General features: G+C 48.9%; 1 protein-coding gene across 5 annotated transcripts in view; it reads right to left on the bottom strand.

Annotated features, from left to right (window-relative positions):
• The window catches only part of LOC115482020 (histone deacetylase 5-like), a 148,241-nt gene that overhangs the window by 9,137 nt on the left and 119,621 nt on the right, over positions 1–19,483 (bottom strand). For all 5 annotated transcript variants that reach the window (XM_030221557.1, XM_030221561.1, XM_030221558.1 and 2 more), the window contains one exon: positions 45–129. In XM_030221557.1, coding sequence (XP_030077417.1) covers positions 45–129 — 85 coding nt within the window. The remainder of the gene's footprint in view (positions 1–44; positions 130–19,483) is intronic.

The following is a 19,483-nucleotide window of genomic DNA, read 5'->3' as shown; positions in this document are numbered from 1 at the left end:
CTCAGATACCGACACTATGCAGCTTATTCCATGCACTCACTTACTCTGGATTTCAATTACTTTCTCCAGTGTGGTCACTGCATTTAAGTTGGGCTTTTGCTGAAGAACAGGCTGACTGAGGGGATCCAGCTGTAAGAGAAAATTCCGGAATCACTGTTTCATATAGCAAAATTACTCACCTGTAGCAGGTGTTAAGGACATCAGGACATGTATTCTTACATCTGGGTGACATCATCCAAGAAAGCCTACTGCAGAATGCTGCACAGCCTAATATCTCTTTAAGAGGCTATTGGCAGCTTCACACTGCGCATGCATGAATGCTTTCCTGCCCGACATTGGCTCCTAGGACCAACAGTACAATGACATAGTTAAAGGAATACAACTCCCAGGGGAGGAGGGAGGGCATGTAAGAATACATGTCCTGCTGTCCTTGGAGAACAGCTGCTACAGGTGAGTAACTGCTTTCTCTGAGGACAAGCAGGGCAGTATCTTACATCTGGTAATCCCTAATTACCAGGTTCACTGAAAATAACAAAAACAGGACAATAAGGTCTTGCAATGGCAAGACCAACCAGAAACCAAACAACCTTAACATAATACAGACTGTTGTGGAGGTGCAGCCTGGAATTGAATAAAAATTGGACAGGAGGGTGGAGTTGAATTCTAGATACTACATTTTGTAAAACTGTCTGACCACTGCGTTGGGTATGCTGCTCAAGGCAGTAATGCAATGTGAATATGTGGACTAAAGACCATATGGCAGCTTTGCAAATCTCTTCAATGGAGACTGATCTCAAGTGGGCTGCCGACACAGCCATGGCTCTGTCATTGTCAGTTGTGACATGGCCCTCCAAAGTCAGTCCTGCTTGGGCATAAGTAAAATAAATTCAATCAGCAGCTAACTGGATAAGATGTGTTTGCGAATAGCTGATCCCATCCTGTTTGGGTCAAAAGAAACAAAAAACTGGGTGGACTGTCTATGGGCCTTAGTCTGCTCCAGATAGAAGGCCAAAGCTCGCCTGCAGTCTAAGGTATGAAGTGCGCTTTTGCCAGGATGGGCATGAGGTTTTGGGAAGAATGTTGGCAGGACAACTGACTGGTTAAGATGGAACTCCGACACTACCTTAGGAAGAAACTTAAGATGAGTGCGGAGAACTACTACTCTCTTATGAGGAAATCTCGTATAAGGTGGATCGGCTACTAGGGCCTGAAGCTCACTGACCCTGTGAGCTGAAGTGATCACCACCAAAAATAAGACCTTCCAGGTCAGGTATTTCAGATGACAGGAGCCTAGTGGCTCAAAAGGAGCTTTCAAGGTGATGATGACATTGCGATCCCATGACACAGTCAGAGGTATGGTATAAGGCTTTGTCAATAACAAAATTCTCATGAATCGAATAACTAGAGGCTGAACAGAGATGGGCTTACCTTCCGCACAATGATGGTAAGCACTAATTGGACTGATGTGAACCCCTACAGAGTTGGTCTTCAAGCCTTCTCAGAGAGGTGCAGGACGTATTCAAGCAGTTTTTGTGTAGGACAAGTCAGAAGATCTAGGGCCTTGACCTCACACCAGAAGGCAAACTTCCTCCACGTAAAAGTGTAATACAACTTTTTGGAATCTTTTCTGGAAGCCAGTAGGATTCTGGAGACACCCTCAAGTAGTAGAAGGGATACAAATTTTATGCTCTCAACGTCCAGGCCATGAGGGCCAGGGACTGAAGGTTGGGATGCAGAAGCAACCCCTCATTCTGCATGACGAGGATCAGAAAACAGTCCAACCTTCAGGGTTCTTTGAAGGACAACTCCAGAAGAAGAGGAAATCATATCTGTCTCAGTTAGTAGGGCATGATGAGGATCATGGTTCCCCAGTCCTGCATGAGTTTCAGCAAAGTCTTCCCTATCAGAAGGGTAGGAGAATATGCATTACAGAAGACCCTCCACCCAATGGAAGAGGAAGGCATCTGGCGCTAGACCGCTGTGTGACCTGAGTCTGGGGCAGAACCGAGGGACCTTGTTGAGATGAGTGGCAAAAAGATCCACTGAGGGAGTGCCTCACTCTTTGAAGATTTTGTGGGCTATGCCCATATTGAGGGACTAGTTGTGTGGTTTCATCACTCTGCTCAGTCTGTTGCCTCTGCCTGCCATGTTTGTGGCTCTGAGTACCATCCCATGGCTGGTAGCCCACTGCCACATCCTGACTGCTTCCTGACACAAGGGGTAGGATCCAGTACCCCTCTTCTTATTGACACAATACAGGGCAACCTGATTGACTTTCTGGATTAGCACACTTGGTTCTGTAGCTGATCTCTGAAAGCCTTTAGAGCATTCCAGATTGCTGAAGGTCCAGGAGGCTGGGTGTGAAGTCCATCTACATGGGCTTCTCACCCTAGAGTGGATGCATCCGTGGTCAGTATCTTTTGAGGAGAAATTTGAAATGGTAGTCCCACGATCAAACTGGATTGAATTGTCCACCAGAGAGAGAGTTTTACAGCTCTTGGGTTACTGTGATGTCATCCCGTAAGTTCCCCATACCCTGACACCACTGGGAAGCTAGGGTCCATTGGGAACCTCTCCAATGAAGGCATGCCATTGGAGTGGCATGCACTGTGGAGGCCATGTGGCCAAGCAACCTCAATATCTGCCGAGCAGTGACCTGTTGCCTGCTGCAAACCTGAGTGTTGATGGCTATGAGCTCATCCACCATCCTGAGGGAGGTAGGCTCAATCTTACACTGTGTCTACATTGTACTCCCAGTTGTTGGACTGGATGCAGGTGATGACAAACCCTAGTAGCTCCAGCACCCAAATAGTTCTCTGCATTGATTCTTGAGCACCTTCCTTCGATGTGCTCTTGATCAGCCAGTCATCCAGGTGGGGAAACACATGAACTTCCAGTCTGTGTAGCGATGCTGCAACTATGGTTAGGCATTCTGTGAACACTCTGGGAGCAGAGGCCAAACAGCAGGACGCAGTTCTGGTAGAGGTGTTTCCTTACTTGGAATCTGAGATTCTTCCTGTAGCCTGAAAGTATCAAGACATGGATGTAAGCATCCTTTATGTACAGCGAGCATAGCCAGTCGTTATTCAGGTCCCTTAGGTCTAGTATTGGATGAAATCCTCTCCCCCCCCCCCCCCCCCCCAGTCCTTTTTGGCACGAGGAAGTACCTGGAATAGAAACATATGCCTTTGATCCTTTTTTAGGCCCAGAAAACCTCTAAGAAGTGGAGGACACAGAAGCAGGTAGCTGAGATAGGGACTTAATGGTGTCAGTATGCTTCTTAATGAAGTCAGCAACTTCTTCCACGTTGTCCCCCAAAAGGTTATCTACTCTGCACAGAATGTCTGCTAGCCTCTCCTGAGCCACAGGTTCTACGTTGGAAGCTATGAGAGTCTGCGCATTCTTCATCCGTGCATCCCTGAGAACACCGGGAAGGGGTACCATCACAGTGTCTCTAGGTGGGAAGTCATAATCCAGAATGGTTAACAAGGTTGCCCTGGAAACGTCCTCCATCTCCAACTTAAATGGAATGGCCTCTGTCATTTCCCAAACAAAACCAGTGAAGGAGAGCTCTTAAGCTGGAGACATCCTCTTCATGTGGTGGGGCGGGATAGCGAATGATACATACCTGTAGCAGGTGTTCTCCGAGGACAGCAGGCTGATTGTTCTCACGACTGGGTTAACGTCCACGGCAGCCCCCACCAAAGGGAACAAAACTTCGCGGGCGGTCCCGCACGCAGGGCACGCCCACCGCGCATGCGCGGCCGTCTTCCCGCCCATGCGCGACCGTTCCCGCTCAGTTGAATGACAAGCAAAGGAATGAGTAAAACACAACTCCAAAAGGGAGGAGGGAGGGTAGGTGAGAACAATCAGCCTGCTGTCTTCGGAGAACACCTGCTACAGGTATGTATCATTCGCTTTCTCCGAGGAGAAGCAGGCTGCTTGTTCTCACGACTGAGGTATCCCTAGCTCTCAGGCTCACTCAAAACAAGAACCCAGGTCAATTTAACCTCGCAACGGCGAGGGCATAACAGAAATTGACCTACGAAGAACAACTAACTGAGAGTGCAGCCTGAACAGAATAAAATCGGGTCCTGGAGGGTGGAGTTGGATTCAAACCCCAAACAGATTCTGCAGCACTGACTGCCCGAACCGACTGTCGCGTTGGGTATCCTGCTGGAGGAAGTAATGTGATGTGAATGTGTGGACAGATGACCACGTCGCAGCCTTGCAAATCTCTTCAATAGCGGCTGACTTCAAGTGGGCCACTGACGCTGCCATGGCTCTAACACTATGAGCCGTGACATGACCCTCAAGAGTCAGCCCAGCCTGGGCGTAAGTAAAGGAAATGCAATCTGCTAGCCAATTGGAGATGGTGCGATTCCCGACAGCGACCCCCTTCCTATTGGTGTCGAAAGAAATAAACAATTGGGCGGACTGTCTGTGGGGCTGTGTCCACTCCAGATAGAAGGCCAACGCTCGCTTGCAGTCCAATGTGTGCAACTGACGTTCAGCAGGGCGGGTATGCGGTCTGGGAAAGAATGTTGGCAAGACAACTGACTGGTTAAGATGGAACTCCGACACCACCTTTGGCAGGAACTTAGGGTGAGTGCGGAGTACTACTCTGTTATGATGAAATTTGGTATAAGGAGCATGAGCTACCAGGGCTTGCAGCTCACTGACTCTACGAGCTGAAGTAACTGCCACCAAGAAAATGACCTTCCAGGTCAAGTACTTCAGATGGTATGAATTCAGTGGCTCAAAAGGAGGTTTCATCAGCTGGGTGAGGACGACGTTGAGATCCCATGACACTGCAGGAGGCTTGACAGGGGGCCTTGACAAAAGCAAGCCTCTCATGAATTGAACGACTAAAGGCTCTCCAGAGATGGATTTACCCTCTACACGATGATGGTAAGCACTAATCGCACTAAGGTGATTCCTTACTGAGTTGGTCTTGAGGCCAGACTCTGATAAGTGCAGAAGGTATTCAAGCAGGTTCTGTGCAGGACAAGAGCGAGGTTCTAGGGCCTTGCTCTCACACCAAACGACAAACCTCCTCCACTTAAAAAAGTAACTCTTTTTAGTGGAATCCTTTCTAGAGGCAAGCAAGACGCAGGAGACACCCTCAGACAGACCCAACGAAGCAAAGTCTACGCCCTCAACATCCAGGCCGTGAGAGCCAGAGACTGAAGGTTGGGGTGCAGAAGCGCTCCGTCGTTCTGCGAAATGAGAGTCGGAAAACACTCCAATCTCCACGGTTCTTCGGAGGACAACTCCAGAAGTAGAGGGAACCAGATCTGACGGGGCCAAAAAGGCGCTATCAGAATCATGGTGCCGTGGTCTTGCTTGAGCTTCAGTAAGGTCTTCCCCACCAAAGGTATGGGAGGATAAGCATACAGGAGGCCGGTCCCCCAATGGAGGAGAAAGGCGTCCGACGCCAGTCTGCCGTGTGCCTGTAGTCTGGAACAGAACAGAGGCAGCTTGTGATTGGTCTGAGAGGTGAAAAGGTCCACCGAGGGAGTGCCCCACTCTCGGAAGATCTTGCGTACCACTCTGGAATGGAGCGACCACTCGTGCGGTTGCATGACTCTGCTCAGTCTGTCGTCCAGACTGTTGTTTACGCCTGCCAGGTATGTGGCTTGGAGAAGCATGCCAAACTGGCAAGCCCAATGCCAAATCCCGACGGCTTCCTGACACAGGGGGCGAGATCCGGTGTCCCCCTGCTTGTTGATGTAATACATTGCAACCTGATTGTCTGTCCGAATTTGGATGATTTGGTAGGACAGCCGATCTCTGAAGGCCTTCAGCGCGTTCCAGACTGCTTGGAGCTCCAGGAGGTTGATCTGAAAATCTTGTTCCTGGAGGGACCACAGACCCTGGGTGTGGAGTCCATCGACATGAGCTCCCCACCCCAGGCGAGATGCATCTGTCGTCAGCACTTTCGTGGGCTGCGGAATTTGAAATGGACGTCCCAGAGTCAAATTGGTCCAAATGGTCCACCAGCGCGCGAATTGCGGCAACTGAGGGACAGGCGGATGACATCTTCTAGATTCCCAGTAGCTTGACACCACTGGGAAGCTAGGGTCCATTGAGCAGGTCCCATGTGAAGGCGAGCCATGGGAGTCACATGAACCGTGGAGGCCATATGACCCAGGAGTCTCAACATCTGCCAAGCTATGACCTGCTGAGACGCTCTGGTCTGGGAAGCGAGGGACAGGAGATTCTGCGCCCTTGCTTCGGGAAGAAAGGCCTGAGCCGTCTGTGAATTCAGCAGAGCTCCTATGAATTCCAGAGATTGGACTGGCTGGAAATGGGACTTTGGGTAATTTATCACAAACCCCAGCAGCTCCAGAAGGTGAATAGTGCACTGCATGGACCGAAGAGCTCCTACCTCTGAGGTGTTCTTGACCAGCCAATCGTCGAGATACGGGAACACATGCACTCCCAGCTTGTGTAGATACGCCGCAACCACCACGAGACACTTCGTGAACACCCGTGGTGCAGAGGCGAGCCCAAAGGGCAGCACACAATACTGAAAGTGCCGTGTCCCCAGACGGAATCTGAGATACTGTCTGTGAGCTGGCAGTATCGGGATGTGGGTGTAAGCGTCCTTTAAATCCAGGGAACATAGCCAATCGTCTTTCTGAATCATTGGTAGAAGGGTGCCCAAGGAAAGCATCCTGAACTTCTCTTTGACCAGGTATTTGTTCAGGCCTCTCAGGTCTAGGATGGGGCGCGCATCCCCCCTGTTTTCTTTTCCACAAGGAAGTACCTGGAATAGAATCCCTGCCCTTCCTGCCCGGGTGGCACGGGCTTGACCGCACTGGCGCTGAGAAGGGCGGAGAGTTCCTCTGCAAGTACCTGTTTGTGATGGGAGCTGAAGGATTGGGCTCCTGGTGGGCAATTTGGTGGACAGGAGGCCAAATTCAGGGTGTATCCGCACCGCACTATTTGGAGAACCCACTGGTCGGAGGTTATCAGAGGCCACCTTTGGTGAAAAACTTTCAACCTCCCTCCGACCGGCAGGTCATCCGGTACGGACACTTTGATGGCGGCTATGTTCCCATGGATCCAGTCAAAAGCCCGTCCCCGGCTTTTGCTGTGGAGGCGCAGGGGGCTGCTTAGGCACACGCTGTTGACGGGAACGAGCGCGCTGGGACTGTCCCTGTGCCTGAGGAGGCCTTCGGGCCGGCTGGGTGTACCTACGCTTGTTGTAGGCGTAGGGTGCAGCCTGCCGGGCCCGGGAAAAACATCCACCTGCAGAGGTGGATGCTGAAGGCGCCCGGTGGGAGAGCTTGTTGAGAGCGGTTTCCCGCTGGTGTAGTTGGTCCACCAACTGCTCGATCTTCTCGCCGAAAATGTTATCCCCCCGGCAAGGGACATCCGCCAGTCGTTGCTGGGTGCGGTTGTCCAGGTCAGAGGCACGCAGCCACGAGAGTCTGCGCATCACTATACCTTGGGCCGCAGCTCGAGATGCCACATCACAGGTGTCATAGATACTCCTGGACAGGAACTTTCTGCACGCCTTCAGCTGCCTGACCACCTCCTGAAAAGGCTTGGACTGCTCCAGAGGGAGCTTGTCGACCAGGTCCGCCAGTTGCCTCACATTGTTTCGCATGTGAATGCTCGTGTAGAGCTGGTATGACTGGATGTGGGTCACGAGCATGGAAGATTGGTAGGCCTTCCTCCCAAACGAGTCCAGAGTGCGAGACTCCCGCCCCGGGGGCGCCGAGGCGGTATCCCTCGAACTCCGTGCTCTCTTGAGAGCAGAGTCCAGGACCGCCGAGTCATGAGGCAATTGGGGCCGCATCAACTCTGGGTCAGAGTGGATCCTGTATTGGGACTCCACTTTCTTGGGGATGGTGGGGTTAGATAACGGCTTCAGCCAGTTCCGAAGCAGTGTCTCTTTGAGGACATTGTGCAACGGCACCGTGGAAGACTCTCTAGGTGGTGATGGATAGTCGAGGACCTCGAGCATCTCAGCCCTCAGCTCATCCACAGAGACCATGGGAAAGGGAATGCAAATGGACATATCCCTGACGAAGGAGGAAAAGGAGAGGCTCTCAGGGGGCGAGAGCTTCCTCTCCGGTGAAGGAGTGGGGTCGGAGGGAAGGCCCACAGACTCCTCTGAGGAGAAATATCTGGGCTCCTCCTCCTCCCCCCACGAGGCCTCTTCCTCGGTGTCGGACATGAGCTCTTGCAGCTCAGACCTCAACCGGGCCCGTCTGCGAGGAACCATGGCCCCGGTGATGGCGTCGAGCGGTGGACTCCCGTGCCGGTGGGGATGAAGCTCCTTCCATCGACGTCGACTCCACCTGTGTGGCGGTCGACACCGGTGCCACAAGCGGCGTCGGCGTCGCAGGCCGCGGCATCAGGCTAGAGCACACCGGCTCCTCCATCAACGGCGCCGGGGGCGCAAGCACCCCCGGTGTCGGCAGAGCCTGGCGCATCAGCCCTTCCAGAATCCCCGGAAGGATGGCTCGGAGGCACTCGTCAAGGCCCGCTGTCGGGAAAGGCAGGGGGGCCGGTGTAGGTTCTTGGTTTTCTTTCGGTGCCCGTCATCGGCGCTCGGCAGTAGAGACGAAGAGGAGGTAGAGCCCCCCCGGCCTCGAGGGATCGGGTCTGACAGGGTTCGGTCCCGATGGCCCTGGGTAGAGGGAGTGGCCGGGGCCGATTGCCCGCGCAGCCGCTCACCCCCACCGTCGCCGGCAGGCCAGCGGGCCAACGGTACCTGTACTCCTGGGGTCGGTGCCGATTTCGCTGACATCGGTACCGGTACCGAAGATCCGGCTGTCGACACCGATGCCGTCGACGTCGAGGGGCCGGCGCAAGTTCCAAAAAGACGGTCCCGAAGAACTTGCCTCGCCACCTGTGTCCGCTTCCGCAAGCCAAGACACAAGGTGCACGTCTTGGTATTATGCTCCGGCCCGAGGCACCAAGCGTGGGTATCGGTTTGTGAGATCTGCCAGCCGCACCGACCACACTTCTTGAATCCGCTCGGGACCTTCGAGGACATCGATGGAAAAATCGCGTCGGCGAAGTCAAAGTCGTCGATGGTGGCGGTGAAAAGCACACCCGAAAAAGAAACGACCGCGCGGCCACAAGGCGCCCCCGCGGCTAAAGATGACGAGGGGACTCAAACTTTTTTTTTTTGTTACACAAAGAAAAGGAAAGAAAGAAGTATGCAAACGCGTTCGTAAGAGAAAAAAAACTCGGTTTCCGGGGCTGACAGAGAGACTCCAGCGCGGAATAGAAAAAAACTGAGCGGGAACAGTTGCGCACGGGCGGGAAGACGGCCGCGCATGCGCGGTGGGCGTGCCCTGCGTGCGGGACCACCCACGAAGTTTTGTTCCGGTTGGTGGGGGCTGCCGTGGACGTCAACCCAGTCATGAGAATAAGGACCTCTCCTTTAAGAAGTACTCAGGTTCCCCTTCAGACTCCCATGAATGGTCTGTTTCATCCTCAGCAAAATACTCCTTGTGAGAGGTCTGGGTCTGTGCCTGCCTCGTTCTGCTGGACTAATGTCTGGGCCTCGATACTGGGTGCCAAGATATGGGTCTGCTCTGAGACTCTGGAGCAGCTTCCTCCTCTGACGTCGAGAGCGTCAGTGTTTCGGTCAGTGCTGGCCCTGATGTCCGACTAGACATAGGTGTTGATGACCTCTGAACAGGCAGGTAGTGAGCCACTAATTCAGGCTGGAGCGGTGCTATGGCTGGCGCAAGTGCCCTCGATGCCTGAGCACCCTGCAACTGCAGCAAGCTTACAAGCTCCTCTTTCAACATGGCCCGAATACGTTCATTTAGAGCAGGCACTGGTAAAGGCTAAGCCGGAGACACCCTGAAAATCTATTGGTGCAGAATCAGAATTGGAGTCTCGGCTGTATGAAATCTGCAGCGTTGACAGCACAACATAGGGGGCAGTGGTCCTGTTGGCACAAATACTTCTTGGATGCCAGTGATACTGATGCCTTACAACTTCCTGGCACCGTGCCTCAAGGGGGACCAAAATCAATGCTTCTTAGCTTTTGTTCAACGCTTGGCACGAGGATCTCTTGGTGTCAACAAAGAGGAGGCCAAATCCACGTGCCTCCTCGGTTCAGATCCAATATTGACCAGTCCCAGAATATATAAAAAGGGTAAGGGAAGGAAATATATGTGAAAAACTCAAAAGAATCCTGCACGGAAAACCACTAAAATGAAAAAAAAAAAAAAGTTTGACACACTGAGGAGACAGCAACAAACTTGGCCTCCCTGCTCCATGGAAAACAAGAGATGGATGGTCCTGCAAGCCAATGTCGAGTGGGAAGGTATTCGTGCATGCACAGTGTGATGCTGCCAAAAGCCTCCTAAAGCAAAGTTACTTACCTGTAGCAGGTATTCTCCTAAGACAGCAGGTTAATCATTCTCACAATTGGGTGATGTCATCTGACTGAGCCTGGTGTGGATACTGCCCAGTGCTCTGGTATCTTTAAGAGGCCTTGGACAGTATCCCACCACACATGCGCGGGTGCTTTCCTGTCCGACGAGCAAGCGTGGGACCAGCAGTCTAACGATATAGCTGGAAAAGACAACTCCAAGGGGAGGAGGAGGGTGTGTGAGAATGACTGCCTACTGTCCTTGGAGAACACCTGCTACAAGTAAGTAACTTCACTTTCTCCAAGGACAAGCAGGCCAAATCATCTCACAACTGGGAATCCCTAGCTACCAGGCTCACTGAAAACAATGCTAGAACAATAGGGACTTGCAGCGGCAAGGCCTAGAACAACCAATCAACCTGAAAACAAAAACTGGTTGTGAAGTTGCAGCCTGCAGCTGAAACAAAAGGCCTAAGAGGGTGGAGTTGGATTCTAGACACCAAACAGATTCAGCAACACTGTATGATCAAACCGGCTCTCGCGTTGGATATTTTGATCAAGGCAGTAGCGAGATGTGAATGTGTGGACTGAAGACCATGTTGCAGCTTTGCATATCTCTTCGATAAAGGCTGACCTCAGATGGGCTACTGAAGCAGCCATAATTAAGACACTGTGAGCCATGACATGACCCTCCAGAGTCAGCCCAGCTTGAGCATAAGCAAAAGAGATGCAGTCTGCCAGCCAGCTGGACAAAGTGTGTTTGTCGATGACTACCCCATCCTGTTTGGATAAAAAGAAAAAAAAAACTGGGTGAATTGTCTATGGGTTTTAATCATCTTCAGATAGAAGGCTAAGGATTGCTTGCAGGCCAAAGTATGAAGTGCACTTTTGCCAGGGAGGCATGCGGTTTAGGGAAATAGGACAGAATAATTGACTGGTTAAGATGGCACTCTGACACTACCTTAGGAAGGAACTTAGGGTGAGTGCAGAGAACTACTCTGTTATAATGAAACTTTGTGTAAGGTGGATCCGCTATTAGGGCAAGTAGCTCATTGACTCTGCAAGCTGAACCAGGTCAGGTACTTCAGATGACAGGAATCAAGCGGCTCAAAAGAAGTCCTCATAAGCTGGATGAGGATGGCATGGAGGTAGGATGGAGGCTTTGTCAACAGCAAATCTTGCATGAAGCAAACAATTAGAGGCTGTCCAGAGATGGGTTTACCCACCACACGGTGATAAAAAGCATGGATCGCACTGAGGTGAACCCTTACAGAGTTAGTTTTCAAACCAGACTCTGAGAGATGCAGGAGGTACTCAAGCAATTTTTGTGTAAAGCAAGCGAGAAGATCTAGGTCCTTGCTCTCACATCAGACGGCAAACCTCTGGAAATTTTCCTGGAAGCCAGCAAGACCTTGGAGACACACTCCAGCAGGTTCAGAGAGGCAAATTCTATACTCCCAACATCAAGGCCATGAGAGCTGAAGGCTGAGATGCAGAAGTAACCCCTCGTTCTAAGTCATGAGGGTCAGTAAACACTTCAATCTCCATGGTTCTTTGGAGGATAACTCTAGAAGAGGGAACCACACCTGCCTTGGCCAGAATGGCGCAATGAGGATTATGGACCCCTTGTCTTCCTTGAGTTTCAGCACAGTCTTCCCTATCAGAGAAATGGGAGAATAAGCATACAGAAAATTCATTCCTCAATAAAGAAGAAAGGCATCTACTGCTAGTTGTCTGTGCGATCTGAGTCTAGAGCACTATTGAGGGACCTTGTTGCTGAGATAAGTGGCAAAAAAATCAACTGAGGAGGGGCCCCGCTCTCGGGAGATCTTGCGGGCAATGTTCATGCTGAGAGACCACTCGTGTGGTTGTATGACCCTGCGTGGCCCGAAGCACCATGCTGTAACTGGTGGCCCACGTCCATATTCCAACGGCTTCCTGACACAAGGGGTAGGATCTTGTAACCCCCCACCCTTCTTGTTCACATAATATATGGCAACCTGGTTGTCTATTTGAATCAGGATAATTTGGTTCATCAGCCAATCTCTGAAAGGCTTTAGTATGTTCCAAATTGCCTAGAGCTTCAGGAAGCTGATATGTAGTGAAGATTCCTGGGCAGACCAAATCCTGTGAGTGTGAAGCCCATCTACATGGGCCCCCTAGCCCTGGTTGGAGGCATCCGTGGTTACAAACTTCTGAGGAGGAAGAATTTGGAATGTAGTTCTAGGGTCAAATTACAGTGACTGGTCCACCTGAGAAGCAAGTAAGCCAAATTGGGAGTGATATGGATGATATCTGCTAGATTCCTCATGGCCTGAGACGACAGGGAAGATAGAGTCCACTGGGCTTCCCTGAAATGGAGGCACACCATGGGCATCCCATGAACTGTCAAAGTCATGTGGCTCAACGGCCTTAACATTTGCTGAACTGTGTGACCTGCTGGCTGCTGTGGACCTGAGTGGTGATGGTTACTGGACCATCCTCCTGTGCCTGCAGGAGGTAGGTCCAGGGCTTAATTTGTGCCAGAACAGGGTAAAACAACATTCCACTATTTTTTAGACCAAGAAAGTGACGTTAACGCCCATGGTTTTGCTCCCCCCCCCCCCCCCCCCCCCGGTTCCCTCTAAGCTAGTTACCATACACATCTTTTCCTGGGCTTTGAATCAACTGGTGGCCAGAAGCTATATGATGTTCAACTTCCGACTACCTGTTGATTGCCTTGTGCTTGCCACGCAGCATTTCTTCTTACCCTGGAACCTGCTGCAGTCTATGAGTGGAGCTCCCGAGGTGCATCAACACTGGACGGGCTGGGAGGCTTTTTATCTCCCCAACTTCTGTTGCAGTACCGGCCTGCCTAGGAGATTTCTCCCTAACTTGTTCCCCAGAGCCAGACTGTGCTGCAGCATGGGACTGCACATGGGAGATTTTCTCCCCAACTTGCTCCTCAGCGCAGGACCACAAAGAAAACGGTGCCTCAGCGCGGGACCACATGGGGAGATTTTCTCCCCAACTTGTGCTCCTGCAGTGCCTGATCTGCTTCTCTCTGGTGCTGCAGAAGTTCCTGAAACTCCCTCTCTGCTGCAGGCAGCTGGCTCTTGAGGGTTGGAAGGGGGGGGGGAGGGGGTAAGGGGCATGAAGACCTAGAAAAGCAGCATCAAACGGAGGTTTGGAGAATTGACGTCAGCCAGAGGGGAAGGTTAGAAAAATAGAATTAAGGGTGAGGGGGATGGGGATGGAGAAGCAGGGAAGCAGCATCAAGGGAGGAGGGGAAGATTGGAAAAGCAGTATTGTGGGGGGGGGGGGGGGAGTTAGAAGCAGCATCAGAGATGGGAGGAGGGAGGGCTGAAGAAGCAGCATGGAGGGGAGAGGCTGGAGAACAGCACTGAGAAGAGTAATACTGAATAGGAGGGGAGAGACAAACAGGACGCGGGGCAATACTGGATGAGAGATAGGTGATACTGAATGGAGAGGAGACAGACAATGTTGCATGGAGGGAGAGAGAAATGGGGTAATGCTGGATGGTGTGGGAAGAAGAGAGGGGAGAGGGAGCAATGCTACATGCCAGGGTGAGAGACACCAGGGCAATTCTACATGCCAGGGTGAGAGAGAGAGAGACAGACATGGGTGATGCCGCAAGGGGAGTAGTAAACTGGGGAACGGGAAAGCCAAGGTGAGGGAACAAGATGGAAAGTTGTAGGTAGACTCGGTAGAAAAAGGAAAATTGGAGACTGGATGATGAGAGTGAATGAAATCTGGACAGAAAGGCAGGAAGAAAGCTGAAAGGAAAAGATTACTATTGGAGCCAGATATAGTGGAGGTGGTGAGGAAGAAAAGGGGAGAGTGAACAATGACAAATAGACAGGAGACCCTTACTTATTCTATACACAGGGGTCCATGCAAAAATATGTGTGGTAGAGATGGCTTCATTAGGGGCTGGGGTAATTCTCCAAATAAACAGATACAGTCTAAAGTGTGCGACTCTCAAAATGGTGCTAAGTCCCTGTAAAGTTTCTTCAACGAAACCTGCGAAGTTGGGCATTTAGTTTTGAGGTGCAGTGTTGATGGACATTTTACAGCAGGAAGAGAAGTCTGGCGCTGGATTTTGGAATATGTATGAGAACTTTGTTATTGCAAGTTGGCACTGCAGCAATTGACATTTCATTAGGATAAGTAATTATTTCAGTCTAAATTGAGTGACTTTCATGATTTCAACTATTTAGATTACATTATTTATATACTTTGATTATAGAACACCACTATTCACAAAGTTGTGCATCTTGCACTGGATATTTAGAAGTGAAACAGGGACCCGATGGAAAGATTAAAAAACGGATTCACCCATGCTAAACCCTCAATACAGTGGAGTGAATATCTAAGTGATAAAGGTGTCTGGGGTCCTCTAAAATAATTATTTACATAAGTATTGCAATACTGGGACAGACCAGCATCCAGTTAGTCACAAGTACCTGGCAAGATCCTAAAAAAGTACAATACATTTTATGCTGCTTATTCATGAGCAGTGGATTTTCCCCAAGTCCATTTTAATAATGGTCTATGGTCTTTTCCTTTAGGAAGCCATCCAAACCTTTTTTTAAACCCTGCAAAGCTAACTGCTTTTACTACATTCTCTGGCAACGAATTCCAGAGTTTAATTACACGTTGAGAAAAGAAAAAGTTTCTCCGATTTCTTTTAAATTTACTACTTTGTAGCTTTATTGTGTGCCCCCTAGTATTTTTGGAAAGAGTTGTTTACACTTGTTTAGTGATTCACGTCTACCCGTTCCACTCCACTCATTATTTTATAGACCTCTATCATATCTTCCCTCAGTCGTCTTTTCTCCAAGTTGAACAGCCCTGGCTTCTTTAGCCTTTCCTCATGGGCAAGTCATCCTATCCCCTTTATCATTTCGTCACCCTTCTCTGTACCTTTTCTAATTTCAATATATCTTTTTGAAGATGCAGTGACCAGAATTGAACACTATTTCAGGTATGGTCACACCATGGAGCGATACAAAGGCATTATAACTTCCTCATCTTTGTTTTCCATTCCTTTCCTAATAATACCTAACATTCTATTTGCTTTTTTGGCCACTGCCACACACTGAGCAGAGGGTTTCAGCGTATCATCAATGATGACGCCTAGATCCCTTTCCTGGTTGGTGATTCCTAACATGGAACCTTGCATTACGTAGCTAGGATTCGGGCTCCTCTTTCCCAAATGTATCACTTTGCACTTGCTCACATTAAATGTCACCTGGCATTTAGATGCCCAGTCTTGTAAGGTCCTCTTGTAATTTTTCACAATCCTCTTGCAATTTAACAACTTTGAATAACTTTGTGTTGTCAGCAAATTTAATTACCTCACTAGTTACTCCCATCTCTAGATCATTTATAAAAAGGTTAAAAAGCAGCGGTCCCAGCACAGACCCCTGGGGAACCCCACTATCTACCCTTCTCCATTGAGAACACTGACCATATAATCCTACTCTCTCTTTTCAATCTTTTAAGCAGTTTTTAATCCACAATACGACACTACCAACTATCCCATGATTCTCCAATTTCCTCTGGAGACGCTTTTATGAGGTACTTTGTCAAACGCCTTTTGAAAATCCAGATACACAATATCGACCAGCTCACCTTTATCCACATGTTTGTTCACCCCTTCAAAAAAATGTAATAGATTGGTAAGGCAATATTTCCCTTGACTAAATCCATGTTGGCTTTGTCTCATTAATCCATACTTTTGAATAAGTTCTTTAATTTTGTTCTTTATAATAGTCTCTACCATTTTGCCCGGCACCGACATCTGTAATTTCCCGGATCTCCACTGGAACCTTTTTTAAAAATCGGCGTCACATTGGCCACCCTCCAACCTTCCGGTACCATGCCTGATTTTAAAGATAAATTACATATTACTAACAATAGTTCCGCAAGTTCATTTTTCAATTCTATCAGTACTCTGGGATGAATACCATCTGGTCCAGGAGATTTGCTACTCTTCAATTTGTCAAATTCAGCTATTACATCCTCTAGGTTTATAGAGATTTCATTCAGTTTCTCTGACTTGTCAGCTTTGAATACCATTTCTGGCACTGGTATCTCTCCCAAATCTATCTCGGTGAAGCAAAGAATTCATTTAATCTATCTGCTATGGCTTTGTCTTTCCTGATTGCCCCTTTTACCCCTCAGTCATCTAGCGGTCCTACCGATTCTTTTGCTGGCTTCTTGCTTTTAATATACCTAAAAAATATTTTAGTATGTGTTTTTGCCTCCAACGCAATCTTTTTTTCAAAGTCCATATTTGCCTTCCTTATCATTAGTATTTTGACTTCTCCCAGCACAAGGGCCTAATGTGCTAGGCCCTTTGTGGTTCACAGTTTTTGTTGTCTAGTGGATGGGAATTCTGGTTTTTGTAATATCATACTGATAATTTTAGGCAATATGCATGGTGGTTATCTTTATATTGTGTTCAGTTCAAAAGTAAATGAACATATTTGATATTTCCAGTGTTGTATGCTGAGTTTTGACTTCTTGGGGTTACCAGTTCAATTTTGTTTTCATATTTCTATTTCATATTTTTGATTTGTATTTGGTGAGGGTCTGTCTGTGCATAGGTGCCAACATTTCAAAATGATTGGGGATGCCAGACATAATAGAAATAATCCTTCCCTGAACATAATGAAGGATCTTGCTCAATACTTGGGGGTGATCAGCATCTACTGAATCCACAAATCTGGCTCCTTTGTGGCTGTGTCTGCCTGTGACCGAGGTGCAATATGCTGTTTGCATGTTTAGTTTGTGTAAAGATCTATAGAAATCCCACTTGTTCTGTTTGACCAGTAGTAGGTATATTGGTGTGCTACAGCTCGGTGTAATATTTGTAGTGTTGCCTATTCATAAGTAGGGCTCTTGCTGTTTGAATCTTAGGAATTAATGGTACTGTTGTATGTCAAGTTTGTTACATACATGTTGAGTTGGAATTTTTTTCAGGTTTTGTATTTCATTTTATTTTGCTGATGCACAAATGACATGAGAACCAGAATATTTGTTGTATGGTGACTTCCAAGGAGAAAAGTCCTATCTCTTGTTGGGGGCTGGGGGATACGGGAGGGAGTTTGTTGATACTGAGCATGTTTACATTTAACTAATAAGACTTGCTATTCTGTATCAGACCAAAGGTCTTCGGAAATTTAAGCATTCCTCCACCGTCACCCAGCTATTCTTTCATGCTACCTGGCTGCCAAAAATATGAGAACACTATGGCATCAAATGTGTAAATGCTGAGAAAAACACTGATCAGTCCAAGATTTTGTTGATAATGTTGCAAATTTGTACTATTGTAGGTGATATTCTTTAACATTTTTAAAATTAAATATATGAATTTTCCAAGCATTTGTACATACCAGCTTCCTTTTTATCCACACATGAAGTATTATGTGTGTTTTAGTAAGTTCACTTCTGGCCCCTCCCCCAATTCCACGTCCTTTTTATCTACAAATTAAGCCCTGGGTAGGCCCAAGCTTGTACTATGTCTAGCAGGGCTCCGATGAATTCCATTTTCTGTTGTAGATACAACTTTGGGTAGTTGACCACAAACCCTAGTAGCTCTAGCATGGACTCGAAAGCACCCTCCTTTCATGCGCTCTTGCCCAGCTAATCACCCAAGTATGGAAACATGCACCCCCAGCCTACATAGTGACACTGCGATTATCACTAGAAATTTGGTGAAAATCCTGGGAGCTGATGTAGGCCAAAGGGAAGTGTGTGGTACTGGAGGTGCTGTGTGAAATCTGAGAAAATTCCTGTGACTGGGATGTATCTGAATGTGGGCATAAGCATTCTTTAACTCCAGAGAGAACAACCAATCATTCTACTGAATCATGGGAGAAGGGTGCCTAGAGAAACCATCCTAAACTTTCCTTGACCAGATAACTTGTTCAGGCCCCTGAGGTCTAGGATGGGACAAGATCCCCCTATTTTCTTGGACGCAAGGAAGTACCTAGAACAGAATCCCTTCCCTCTGTTGACCCTGGTGGAACGGCCTCGACCGCAGTGGCCTTTAGAAGGGTGGAGAGCTGAGATGATGTTCTTGGTGTGCTATTTGGAGGACATTTTTGCCAGTGGAGTGCATAACTGTGGCCAACAATTTGAAGAACCCACTGGTTGGAGGTTACAAGGGCCCACCTTTCTTAGAAAAAAATTCAGCTTCCCCCATACCGACAAGTCATCCAGAACGGCTACTTGATGGCGGCTATGCTCTCTTGGAGCCAGTCAAAAGCTTTTCTCCTGCTTTGACTGGGAGCCGGCTGGAGCTTCGTTGTGTGCTGCTGCTAGGCCTGTTAGGTGTAGGTTCACTCTTACTTGTCCCACCCATGACAGTAGTAGGCGCTCCCTTCAAGGTCCAGCCGAAAACCTCCGAGAGGAGATGGCTGAAGAAGGAGGCTGTCAAGAGAGGGACTCGATGGTGCCAGAGTATTTCAGGTCCGCAACCTCCTCCACCTTGTCCCCAGAAAGGTTCTCTCTTTGGCACGGAACATCTGCCAAACTCTCATGAACCACTGGTTTGAGGTCCAAGATGTACAGCAATGACAGCTTATGCATCCTGACACCTAAGGCTGAAAGTATGGACACAATGTCAAAAGTATCAAACGTGACCCTGGCTAAGTATGCCCTGCACTCCTTCTACTGTGCAGCCAGCTGGCGAAGCTCTGCAACCTGATCTGGTGGGAGAGTGTCTACAAAATCTAGCACACTTCGCACCATGGGCTTCAAGTACAGGCCCATGTAGAGCTGGTAGGCCTGGATGCGGGAGATCAGAATCAAGGCCCGAAACACCTTTCTCTCAAAAGAATCCAGAGTCCTAGCCTCCCTGCCCAGGGGAACTGAGGTACAAATCCTGGAGCTTCTGGCTCTCATGAGAGCGAATTTGACCACCATGGAGTGGTGGGAAACTAGCTCGTCTCGAATCCGGGAGCCTTTTGGATGTGATACATCGAATCCACCTTCTTAGGGACATTTCCCAATTATTCATCTGTGCCTCTTAAGAATGGAGTGGAGGCAAACGGTGACCACCTCTCTTGGGTGGGAGTCATAGTCCAGAATGGTCAACATCTCTGTCCTAGGCACCTC

Source organism: Microcaecilia unicolor, chromosome 12, assembly GCF_901765095.1.
Source record: "Microcaecilia unicolor chromosome 12, aMicUni1.1, whole genome shotgun sequence".
Taxonomy (NCBI): Eukaryota; Metazoa; Chordata; class Amphibia; order Gymnophiona; family Siphonopidae; genus Microcaecilia; species Microcaecilia unicolor.
Note: the sequence above shows the minus strand (reverse complement) of the source record. Positions and strands in the feature narration are given on the sequence as shown.